Source organism: Gymnoscopelus microlampas (assembly GCF_963454915.1).
Source record: "Gymnoscopelus microlampas genome assembly, chromosome: 3".
In the NCBI taxonomy this organism is placed as follows: Eukaryota; Metazoa; Chordata; class Actinopteri; order Myctophiformes; family Myctophidae; genus Gymnoscopelus; species Gymnoscopelus microlampas.
The window spans coordinates 22,421,374-22,433,627 of NC_139940.1; the positions used below are offsets into that span (position 1 = coordinate 22,421,374).

The following is a 12,254-nucleotide window of genomic DNA, read 5'->3' on the forward strand; positions in this document are numbered from 1 at the left end:
CCTTTGAAACTCAAAGTGAACGTCAAGCTTTTCAGCTCCTCTCACGGCACCACAGACTGTTACAAATTGACAGCATCTCAGTTTTTCAAGCTCAAATCCTTATAATAAAGGCTTTCTTTGCTCTCCAGCTGTCGCAGTTCCCTACGGGGATCAGTAAAGTTTACCTTATGTTCGACAAGATTCTCAACTGTTGATGGAACAAAATACACACACCCTCAAAGTACACACCCTCACCCAACTACCCAAACCTGAGGGTTTAGGTAGTTGGTGTTTCAGTATTTCAGTAGTACAAAATAGATAGATACTGTAGACTCTACTGTAGAGTGTGTGTATATTACATACTATTGTAATATGTGTATAGACATAAGTTTATGTACAGTGTGCTGTAGACAGATCCATCTATATCTCTATATTATCTCTCTATATATCATTGCTGCCGGGCACAAACTTTATCGAAATATTTAAAACTTTGAATGAATGCCCTACTTTGTCATACAAGTGTTGCACAAAAGTAGGGAAATAGTCGATCTACAAGCTCACAGCGTGCTGCATTGCGGCACATTGCGAGCTTGTAGATCTGCTATTTGTTTTTTGTTATTTTAGAATTTTGTTTACGTCTGTCTGTGGGTTTTATAAATATTTAACCAATGAAAATTATTAGATAGATATTTATTGATTCTACTGCGGAAATTCAGGCACCAGAGGCAGCACAGACAGTATAAGGTACTGATACAGAGTGAGAGAAATACTGTGAGATACAGTCACAGGAAGAATAAACAAAACAAAAATCACAAATTACAGAATCCCGCCCTAGGCTAATGCAAAGTAAGCAAAAAGATACGCGCACAAAAATACATGCAATCAAATGTTGTTACAACATCACAGAAATACACCGTTATCATTGCAGAGTCAGCTGTATAAACAATACAGTAACCGCACACTACAGTGTTGCTACTGAATATACACAGGTGATTATACACTACTACAGCCTCCATGCAGACTGTCAGAGTGTCCGTACAGTATTGTGCTGGTGTTACTCCAGGGTTGTCAAAAATGTGTCTATTAAGCGAGCAGAGTAGCCATTGTGTGCCTCGTTGTAAATCTTCATGGCTACAGGTACAAAGGACTAGCCTGGCATTGGCCAGACTGATAACGTTGATTCACTTTCACGTTCCTCCCCCGTATCAGTCTGGACTTCGGCCCATAGGGAGCGAGTATGAGAAATCAGAAAATGATTTTGAAACACAGTCACTGATTGGCCCGACTGATGTGAGAATGAATCCACGTTATCAGTCTGTCCAATGCCAGGCTAACAAAGGACAGACTAAGTCTATTTAACTTGCTCTTTGGATAATTTAATCCATCATTACCCCTCCTGCTCAATTGCCCCACAATCTCCATTTGGAGGGGGTGTGAGTGGTTGGCCAGTATCCAGCTTCCTCGCTATACGCACCTGTGCCACCTCCTCCACCCTGTCCAGTGTAGCCCTAACGACGGAGTCAGCCTTCCTGTTCAGATTGATTGTATCCCCGGCACCAATGTCAAAGATAAGGCACTAACTAGACTGGACCTGAGCCTCCTCAGAAAGAACAGTCAACTCTGGCCCTTGCTACTGTATAGAGGCCAATGCCAGAGTTGTTAAACGAATGCAGTAACTTGTTCAGACAAGAGCTTATGACTAAATAATAACTACATTGCATCCATTGGAACACCGGTTATTTTTCTTTTTCCATTTCCTGAAATTTTGTTTTCTGCCCGACAGCGACGATATGTAAACATACAGTACATAAATATGTGCATGCATTAACGCATACATAAATACATATACCATGTCAATGTATCTACTGTGTTCCCAGGTGGTGGCATGTGTCCTAACAGCAGCGCTCTTCAGGAGGTGCGTAACTGTAATGAACACGCCTGCACGGTGTACCACTGGCAGACGGGGCCCTGGGGCCCCTGCACCGAAGACCCCACAGCCTTAGCCCTTAACAGCACCATGAGCGTCCCTGCTGGGTAGGCCTGTCACAATTATTACATAATCGCCTAATCGTGCATTATTTGAGATAATCGCAATTATTTTGCATAATTGTCATAATCGTTTCCATGTTGAATAAACATTTCCACTAATTCTCATTTTGAATATAAAATGATTAAACATTTTGGCCATCGTACATTATTTATTTTGAGTATTGGTACCAATCATTGTCAGTCGTGTGCAAGTTGTTTATGAAGCCTATAAATTATTATATTACGATGTTTGATGTCAAACCCACAATTAAATCATTAATTGCAATTATTTGTATGACAATTAATCATCAAGTAAACTTTTATGATTGTGACAGCCCTACTGCTGGGGACAGCATGGATGGCCAGGCTCCTCCTTGTTCCATGGGCATGCAGACCCGTAAGGTGATTTGTGTCCGGATCAACGTGGGACAAGTGCCACCCAAGAAGTAAGACATTTTTGTTTTGTACTGCCTGCATGTTGTAATGTATCTGTTATACGACGACGTCCCGCGACGGAAATAGCACATCACAACGCCAGGTGAGCTTGTAGATCGGCAATTTTTGCCGCAGTGTGAGTCAGGAGAGAGAGAGAGAGAGAGAGAGAGAGAGAGAGAGAGAGAGAGAGAGAGAGAGAGAGAGAGAGAGAGAGAGAGAGAGAGAGAGAGAGAGAGAGAGAGAGAGAGAGAGAGAGAGAGAGAGAGAGAGAGAGAGAGAGAGAGAGAGAGAGAGAGAGAGAGAGAGAGAGAGAGAGAGAGAGAGAGAGAGAGAGAGAGAGAGAGAGAGCGAGAGCATTGGGAGATAAAGTGATGATAAGAAAGAAGGTTTGTGTTGGAAAATATTTTTGAGTTTGATCTTACTCTTGTGCTGTTCCTTTGTTGCTTCTTCATTAAGATGTTAAAGACAACGTCCACGCTTAGATTGACCTGCATGCTGACAAATGAGCGTGAGGCAGAGAGAGAGAGAGAGAGAGAGAGAGAGAGGTGACTGTGAGACAGAAAGTATAGTAAGAGAGAGAAACAAGGAGAAGAGGAAAGTTTGGTACCATTTGTACACTCTGAATTCAAATCGTACTAAGGATTTGACTGTGTAAAGTAAGCTGAGTACACTCTATGTGAAGTTAACTCTCTGAGTTAAAATAGTACAGAGGATTTGGCTGTGTAAAGTAAGTAAGCTGAGTACACACACTATATGAAGTTAACTCTCTGAGTTAAAATAGTACCGAGGATTTGACTGTGTAAAGTAAGTAAGCTGAGTACAATCTGTGTGAAGTTAACTCCCAGTTGCTATCTTTCCTCTGCAGGCGGCCATAAATATATAAATAATCACTCAGTCCCCAACACACTAATTAACCCTGTCATTGTGGGTCCTCTTAATTCCTCATTGATGATAATGACAGTAATTAGATGGGTTTGATACTTTAAGGCAATTAATTCACTAGGTGTTTGTGGTTAGCAATGAAGACCACCACATGGTATACTGCACCTCTGAAATGTATCTGTAGGCTACGCTCAGCTCAGTTTTGCTTTACTATGTGAAAACTTATTGAGGAAGAATGAATGTAGAATTCCTAATTTTAAATGGTTTTGTACTGATTTTTAATGAGAAAATAATACATTGTATTTTTTGATGTAGTCATGTGTAGTTTATATATTGTAACCCACATGTGACAATAGTTAAATGCTTGTATCCAACAAAATCGTTGTGTGCATTGACACATGGAAAATATTGAAGGCATAACGTCCATACTGTATTTCTCCTTCATAAAAGATTTACTGATTGGCGAACTAGAACTAGACTATTAGACATACTGCCAGGTTCTGTTTGGCTCATCACCAGACATCCTTGAAAGCTTTTCATCGTACACTGGTTCTCAGTGGGATCCAGGGATCCGCAGGGGTCCTTGAGGAGATTCCAGGGGGTCCCCAGCAAAATGAGGAACAGTTTAAACACTCAAAGTCTTATTGTATTTTTCATATCAATTTGGGGGTCCTTGAAATGAAAATATTTGAGAACCATCGCTTTAGTGTAGTCAAAGTAGAGCATTCAAAACATATTTAATAGACCGCATTTCTCATGGACAGGTATGCACAGACATAGAAAATGACGCTGGAAGGTGGATGTCTGCACAGAGGCCTCTTTGGGTCAGCTGTATTATGTCCACAGTCTGTGTTTACTTGGAGCTTATAAACCAGGCTTACAGTGAGAAACACTTCTCATAGAACCAGTCACAGACATAGTACTGTACATGCGAATAGGGGAAGGGAACCAAAAATATTTGAATATTTAATTATATCATATATTATATTTAATAAATACCCTTTTTTTTGCGTTTTTCAAATATTTTTTGACACAGCATCAAATGTTTTATGATCATGATTTACCAGGAGCCTGGATGGCTTGCTTCCAGGCTTAAAATAATTCATGTAAATATTTTCGGAAATCTCTATGGCAAAAATGAATGGGCTTTCTATCTGAGGAACCACAAAATGGCCGACACTGCTATGTCCTATACTGTATTAACCCATTGTGCCATGGGTACTCTGCCCTTCTCCCCTGAAAATATCAATAGTCTGTCATTCACATACCACTGCCGTTGACTGCACTTCATGCCGGTTCGCCCTGAGCTCCACCCATGTTCTTTAGCATAGTCCAATTAGCATTTCAAGTTAAAGGTAGGGTAAGTGATATTTTTGGGTTAAAACAAAAAGTATTTTGTTAAAAGGTTTAAGCACTATATTCTCATAGTAATCATTGCTATAGAGTGTTTGTTCAGTAACAGGAGTCTCCCCGTCTCTCCAGCTCTTTAATAAACAGAAAATACATTTTCTGGTAGGTGTCAAAATCTCAGCCAATCAGGAGAAAGTACCCATTTTTAAGCTTCATTTTTATAGTGTTCCAGTTCCAATTTTGTCTGCTCATTTCTTAGTGTCATCACTTCCAATTTCTCTTGTTTAATCTATATCCTGATTGAGTTCTCTATCCTGATTGGATAAAATTGGAAATGAAACTGAAACTGAAACGAAAAAGCATTTTCTGTTTTATAAAGAGCTGGAGAGACGTGGAGACTCCTTATATGGACAGGACACGCTATAGTAACAAGCACTATCAGAACATGACCCATTTTGCAATGATTTGAATAATTGCAAATCACTTACCCTACCTTTAAAAGAAAACATTTAAAAAATGTTGTCAAAGGACAAAAACTCACACCCGTTATAGTTTTGATATACTTTTATATCACAGAACAAAAGGCCATCTGGTAATCAGAAAGTCACTTGTTCGCCTACCGGCCCGCCCAGTCTTGCACAGCAAATAGCAGAGATGCTCACACTCAGCCTGATAAATTACGTCACACTATCCAATTCTGCCCTCTGTGTCTGGACCAATCAGGAATAGCAGGTGGGCTTGATCAGTGCACCTGGGGGACCCTGGAAGAAAATGCAGATGTGCCCTGTCTCTTTCATAGAGAGATCTGAGCTGTCTTCCCCTCATCCCCTAGAGGCCGTGAACCTCACAGGGTGCATGTTACAGTTACACACAAGTGCACACAGGCATGCGCGCACACGCGCGCACGTTCACACATAGAGTACTCACAAATACTCGCTGTCAAAGCCCAGTCGAGAGAAACAGTCACAACAAAGTACAAAGTGTGTCAGTGCCTCAGGCCTGGGCTGCTATCATCCTATTGAGATGTGCTGTGAGAAGAAACGGCAGGCTGCCTTATTGATTTAGACAATCTGCACTGTGAATGGTGCCTAATGTGTGTTTGTACTGTATGTCACTATATACAGTAAGTGCTGCAGAGGCTGTGTGAAAAATATAATTAAATGATTCAAAGTGATGCTGCTCGCCATTGGCTGTACACAAAGGATTCTCTAGGTTATTATTATGAATCTGTGGACTCTAGTTTGAGGGCAGTAAGTAACATACTTTCTTGATGTCTCTGCCTGCCGTGTAATTGATGGATTCGGATGTTTGACACATAGCAGCGTAACTGAATAAAGTGGTATCACTTTAGGCATCAAAATAATCAACTAGTAGGCAACATACATCTGGATAACATGACTGGCATCTATCTAAATAGGCAACAAATACTGTAAAGAAATAAGGAGTGCTACAGGATGATTTGGAGTCTGAAAACATAAGTCTGAAAATGTAAGTTTTGAGACTGCGGCGGAAACTCAGGACTGAGTCTGCAGTCCTGACTGAGGGGGACAGGTCATTGCATGGTTTGGGAGCCAGGAGGGAGAAGTGTCAAGGTCGCTTGGACCATTGTCCAGGCTGTCATGGGGATGCGTGGGACAGACGTCCTGTGCACTGTTTACTGATTGAAGTATGTGGCAAGGGGTGTAGGGCTGGATCGTATCCTGCAGATAGGGGGATGCCATGCCCATGGTCACTTAAAGGTCATCACTAGTGTTCTGAATTGGATTCGAGCAGCAGCTGGGAGCCAGTGGCGAGCACTCAATAGTTGCACACCAAGACCACCAGATTACCACCCTCAAACTAGCGGCCTGAGAATATAGGAGGTCTATTTACATTAACACTGAGGATTTTTGCTGTGTACTGCATGAAACCAAGTCAATTATCCTCCATGTGTTCTAATTAGTGCTTTGTTTGCCTACGGTGTATGACAGTGATAGATAGTTGAAAGCCCTGTGAGACAGAGAAACCACTGGAAAGCCTGTGAAGAACCACCTCAATTTAATGCTACAGTAGATTCAATGTGATGCTCTTGTTGTCTCTAACTTTAATTACATTAATTAATTACTGTACTCCTTATTTTTCCCCACCACACCTTGTGTTCTTTTTGGGGTTATTTGGGGACATCAGTGCTCTCCTACAATTGTTGTTGGCTCTCATTTGCTGAACCATCTGCTCAACAACAGCCTCTCATTGAACAGACTAGAAGCTCGCCCCCGCTACGCGGGGGCTCGCGTCTAGCCCACGGCCACGCCCACGTAGCGCCCGCGGCCACTTGGCAACTCATATAAGTGGCGTAGCGTCATGAGGGCCAGTGGGGCCGTGGCTCGGTCAGTGAAGACCCTGTAGTGCGGATGATATGTGGCATAGAGGGGCAGATTGTAAATCCCCAGAGGAAACATCCGTGGGCTACCATTGGTTCAGCGATGTGTGCGGTCGCCCTGCGGCCCCTCCTCCTCCACCAATGTGCAGTATTGAGAGCCCTGACGTCACAACAATTGGAGCGATGGGCACTGCACTCTGGTTGGTTAGGGTACACCTAGGGCCCAGGTAGAACCCAGTTAAAGCCTGCATGGGCAAACCCAGTTAGGACCCGCCTTGGTCCCACATAAACATGGCTAGTTGGGGCCCACCTAAGGGCCAGGTAGAAGCTACTTATAGCCTGCATGGGCATCGCAGTTGGGACTGAAGTGGATGCCGCTGACATTGCTGACATGGGGTCCATATGGTTTAGGCCACCTTGAAACCATATGGGAACTACGCTGGCATGCTGGCTGGAATGCAAACGCTGCATCATACCTGTAGTGTTTAGTTTGATGTTGTGTGTGTAGCAGATATACCTGCAGTGTGTAGATCAATGTCCATATGAAAGTCAATGCCCAGCAGTGTTTTTTTTTCTCCAGCAGAGTTTCTAGTGTCTCTGTCTCTCTCTGGAAGAGGTTGCACATGAACTCTGCAGCCGCACTGAGGCGCTCCAACACAAACACTCTGACATTAAGCTGCTTCACACAACAAACATCAGCACCACGCTGCTGTTTGTCCAAAAGACACAATATCTCCTCTCCGACCGACGTCATGTGTTCATGTATCGACAGCCGTACAGACTCCTTTTGACACATTTTACCTCGTTTATCCAGCTCTCACTGACTCTCCACATCGGGCTGTTATAGCGCCACCATGAGGCTGATTAGAGAAATCTCAAGTGGAATTTCTTCCTCGGCATAGTGGGAATGTGGGTGCAAAGTTGCACGGAAAGTGCATGCTGTGTTCATAATGTGAGGCATTTTGGTCCAAACGGAGCAGTCCTGCAGACTTTGGAAGCCATTTTAGCCAATCAGGATGGAATATGAAAAATCTGAAAGAGCCTTTTTTTTTAATGACTGTGGAGATACTGTGTACCGATTTGCGTGATGTTTGGGCAAAATATGTAGGAGTACTGTGAGAAAATGTGTTTAGCAAAAAGCGGCCTCCTGGTGGCACTGTAACAGGGCCATGTGAAAGAAATAGGGCAGAGGTTCTGAATTGGCATCCAGGGAGTGTGTGTGCACAGTTTCGCTGCGATCAAGTCAACGATGTGAGAGATTAGCTATCACAGACGGACGGACAGGGGGTGAAACATAGTCTTGCGCCATGCCTTTCGGCCTGGCGGAGACAATAAAAAAACGAAAGTAAAGGAAATGACCATTTCTGCAACAAAAGTAGTCAACAAACTATACTATAAAAACATGGGCCACATTGTCAAATAATCTAAGAAAGAGGCAAGAATGTAGAAAATAGCCGATCTACAAGCTTACAAAGCCTCTCAACGTGAGGCGTTGCGAACTTGTATTTCGGCTATTTTCACAATATTTACTTGTGAAACGGAGTCAAACAGAATGGGGGGGTCCCCAGATCAAGTACGTTTATTTGGGGGGGGGGGGGGGGGCGGCCTGAAAGGGTTGATAAACACTGCTCTAATCTGAGCGAAATTATCTGAATTTACTACATGACCATAATGCAGCCTAACATGCGTAGCACGGGGCGGTCCTGCCATTACATTAGTTACTGTAGTTGCTGTGGAGCTACATAGTTCTCCAGAAGACACACACAAACATACACCATCTACAATGGACTAACTGAGCAGCAATATTGACATTCACCACACGAACGTGCATTGTTGACAAAGTGATTGCACAGCCGCTGCAGGCATGACAACCACGTTAGCGTTAGCGACATGGCAGCTATCACAGCGCCCTGTCCGTCGTCGCTGCGACTGACTGTGATTAGCCTGGGTGCCAGCCTGCTTCGCTACGTTCGGCGGATTTTTTTTTCTCTCTGGAGAGAGAAAAAAAGTCCGCCGAACGCAGCGAAGCAGGCTGGCACCCAGGCTAGACTGTGATGGCTACAGCCATAGATATATAAACACTACAGCAAGCTCTCTGAGATGCCATTGTCTGGAGACTGCTCTTAGCGTGACACGACCAATGAGAGTGAGCGCTGTAGTTGTTGCTAAGATACGGTGGCGTCTCTGCCCCATAGCTTGTAGATCTCTCACGCATGATTGGCGTAGGCTGCGTTGCCAGGTCTGACTGTTTGTATAAGCGATTGTGGGCTTATTTGGGTGCACTTTTGGGCTCGTCGTTTCCATAGACCACGGCAGTGCTTATTTCTTTCCCGTGACCGATGTGGCAAGAGAAGGTGCAATACGAACCATCCGGAAGTAGATTGCGAGATGAAATATATAGCACTTTTTGATTATTAGAGAAGGAGACACATGTGAAGGTGGAAAATGAAATGTAGGAGATTATATAGTTTTTCATGAGGGATTTGTGTAGCAAGTTGTGAGAGAATTGGGCCACTCCTGTGGGCGGGGGGCTGATTAGAACCATTGGGGTTTGAAAGGAGACGCTCTCTGTTTGAGTGGAAAGATTACTCAAAGTGCTAATAATCACAACTACAACAAGAGCATTAGCCTGGCTGCACGTCTTAATGGTGTGCTATGGGACAAACTCCCGGTAATGTGCTGTGTATCCCCTTGCCTCGTTGCAAATCATGGCATTTAAAAATCATTATGAGATGATGACACTGGCTGGAAGTGACACAACACGTTAGTTTATTCATTTGCACATTGATAAAACACTGCAGTGAAGTAATATAAATTAGTTACAGTGATAAAACATAAAGGATAGAAAAAGAGAGCGAAAGCTAAAAGACATTTAAACTTGACATGGGTGAGAATTAAAATAGAATTATATTATTAAGAAGATTAGTAACTTTAAAAGACCCAAGTGTAACCCAAGTCTTGCACTGAATTGCAGGTGTTTCTGGATAAAAATGTGTTATGTTTTTGAGCAGGTTTGTCTTTCCATCTATTTGCATATTGCGTTTGACATAGTTCCTGACCCATATTATGTCAGTCGTTTATCTGCATGTTCCACTACTGCATCTCCTGCAGTTGTTTTGCTTGGGTATACAGTTCCATTCATTCCCATGCATTAACACTCCAGAGGATTTGTTCTGCTGTAGAGGGATTTAGCTCTGTCAATTGGTATTAAAAATAAATCTCTCCTTGTTTCGTTGTTGCATTATTACATTTTGCCTGTAAGGCTCCGTTACCACTCAAGCACCAGACAACGGCATGCTAACGAATGCAGCCCCCCCCCCCACCCCCTCATTCATCCCCCGCAACATTAAACCTGACCCAGATCATCTGTGTGTCAACCATAGGATGAGGAAACTGAGCTGCAATGTTAGTTTAGGGGCCTGGGAGCAAGCTACAGTGGTGTTCCAGAGATCAGATAACAAGACGTGTTTCAGTGGGACTTTGTCGTCCCATTTATCTTTATCCATTTGCGAGGTATTAACAGGGGACCCGAGGTACTCATATGAGTGAAGATTAACCGCAACCCTTGTTCGAGAGAAACCTCTGTATGACCCTCTATCCAGAGCCATCAAAAAGATTATCGCCCAGTCGCAGCCGAACCCAGATAAAACAAAGCCCTGTCTGCCGCTCTGCTGCTTTTTACCCTTGAGGAACTCCCTGTGTTACAGATTCCTCACTGCAGAAGAATGAATGTAAACCCACACTAATATGTATCTGCTGAAGCTTTTTTCGGCCATGTATATGTATTGTCTATAATTAATATCGCCAGTTCTTCTCATATAGCGCAGTAATAGCCAACCCAATGGCACAGACCAGCCATTGTGCTGATACTATGTTTTGCATCAGTTTCTGTTTTCCTAGATTGTCCATCATGTGTATAAATATTCCAGTTTGTTTCCCAGGTTAGTTATATGACATCTTGTCCCACACCGAAAATAACCGAACGACAATTTCACAAGGCATCACACTGCAATGCGTAGATCAGCTATTTTCGGCACGGGACACGCCTGTACGATAAACTATAAATTAGCCAATAGTGTTACACAGGGCCTTTGATTAGTTTTTGTCATAATTAGTACAGTGTTATAAAAGGAACGGAGCAAATTCCATATAGCCAAGAATCTATCACTGTGAATCAACAGAGTTCTGGCTTTTGTCCTATAGGATGACTCATTTGAGATATACCTCAGCCCTCTGCTTCTGTTTTGTGTTCTTGTGTCAAAGTTTCCAGCACTCACTCTGTGTGTGTGTGTGTGTGTGTGTGTGTGTGTGTGTGTGTGTGTGTGTGTGTGTGTGTGTGTGTGTGTGTGTGTGTGTGTGTGTGTGCGTGTGCGCCCGCGTGTGTGTGTTTGCGGCCTAGGTGCCCAGATGGTCCTCGTCCAGGGACGGTGAGACCCTGTCGAATGCCCTGTAAGAAGGACTGCATTGTGACCCCATTCAGTGATTGGACACCCTGCCCTATCTCATGCGATGCAGGTATGATGCAATGCACTTCACCAGTGCAGTGATATGAAATGAATAATGTAAGGTACGAGCTGCTGTTTTCCAAGTCCTATGAAGGAAAACGAAAAACCATGCGAAAAAAAGCTAAAGCCGAAAGATTTGCATTACAAAAGGAGGTGCTTATCCAATCACGGCATTTCATAAATCAATTACCTTACACAGCGGCTGCTGGGACTGTGGCCCAGTGAAATATTAGACTGTTGGAAGAAGCAAGTGAAAATGAACTCTCTTGGATATAACACTGAGGTGGAAGCTACTGTAGACTGTGCTGTGGCAGCCATGTTAACAACCCTCTAAAGTCTCCAGTCTGCTCGTATCCCTCAGCTCACATCTGGTTACAGATCATTAATTTGACAGATTGGCATGTAGGACAACCTTTGGAGTGACTTTTTTAGTGTGTTCGGTATACCGACTTCCTGTTGGCTACAACCAAACGACTGCCACGGAATGCATCGTCTTGTTGTTATTTCGTGCAGCTTTTGGATGAGGTCACCTTTATCAGACATGGCCATAGCCCAAGACGGCAAACACCGGTGAATACATTAAATTGATTTATGGTGTGAAATAGTTTATATTGTGATGCCCTTCTAATATGACACTGCATCATATACATATTTGCCTTTTTCTCACACACGATGGTTGTGCTTTACATTTCAATTACAGTGTTTTGGATATCTTA

General features: G+C 43.2%; 1 protein-coding gene across 1 annotated transcript in view; it reads left to right on the forward strand.

Annotated features, from left to right (window-relative positions):
* Positions 1-12,254, forward strand: part of thsd7ab (thrombospondin, type I, domain containing 7Ab) — a 136,490-nt gene that overhangs the window by 83,666 nt on the left and 40,570 nt on the right. Inside the window, exons 9-11 of the mRNA XM_084050754.1 lie at positions 1,857-2,013; positions 2,343-2,453; positions 11,433-11,548. Of these exons, the coding sequence (XP_083906880.1) occupies positions 1,857-2,013; positions 2,343-2,453; positions 11,433-11,548 (384 nt within the window). The remainder of the gene's footprint in view (positions 1-1,856; positions 2,014-2,342; positions 2,454-11,432; positions 11,549-12,254) is intronic.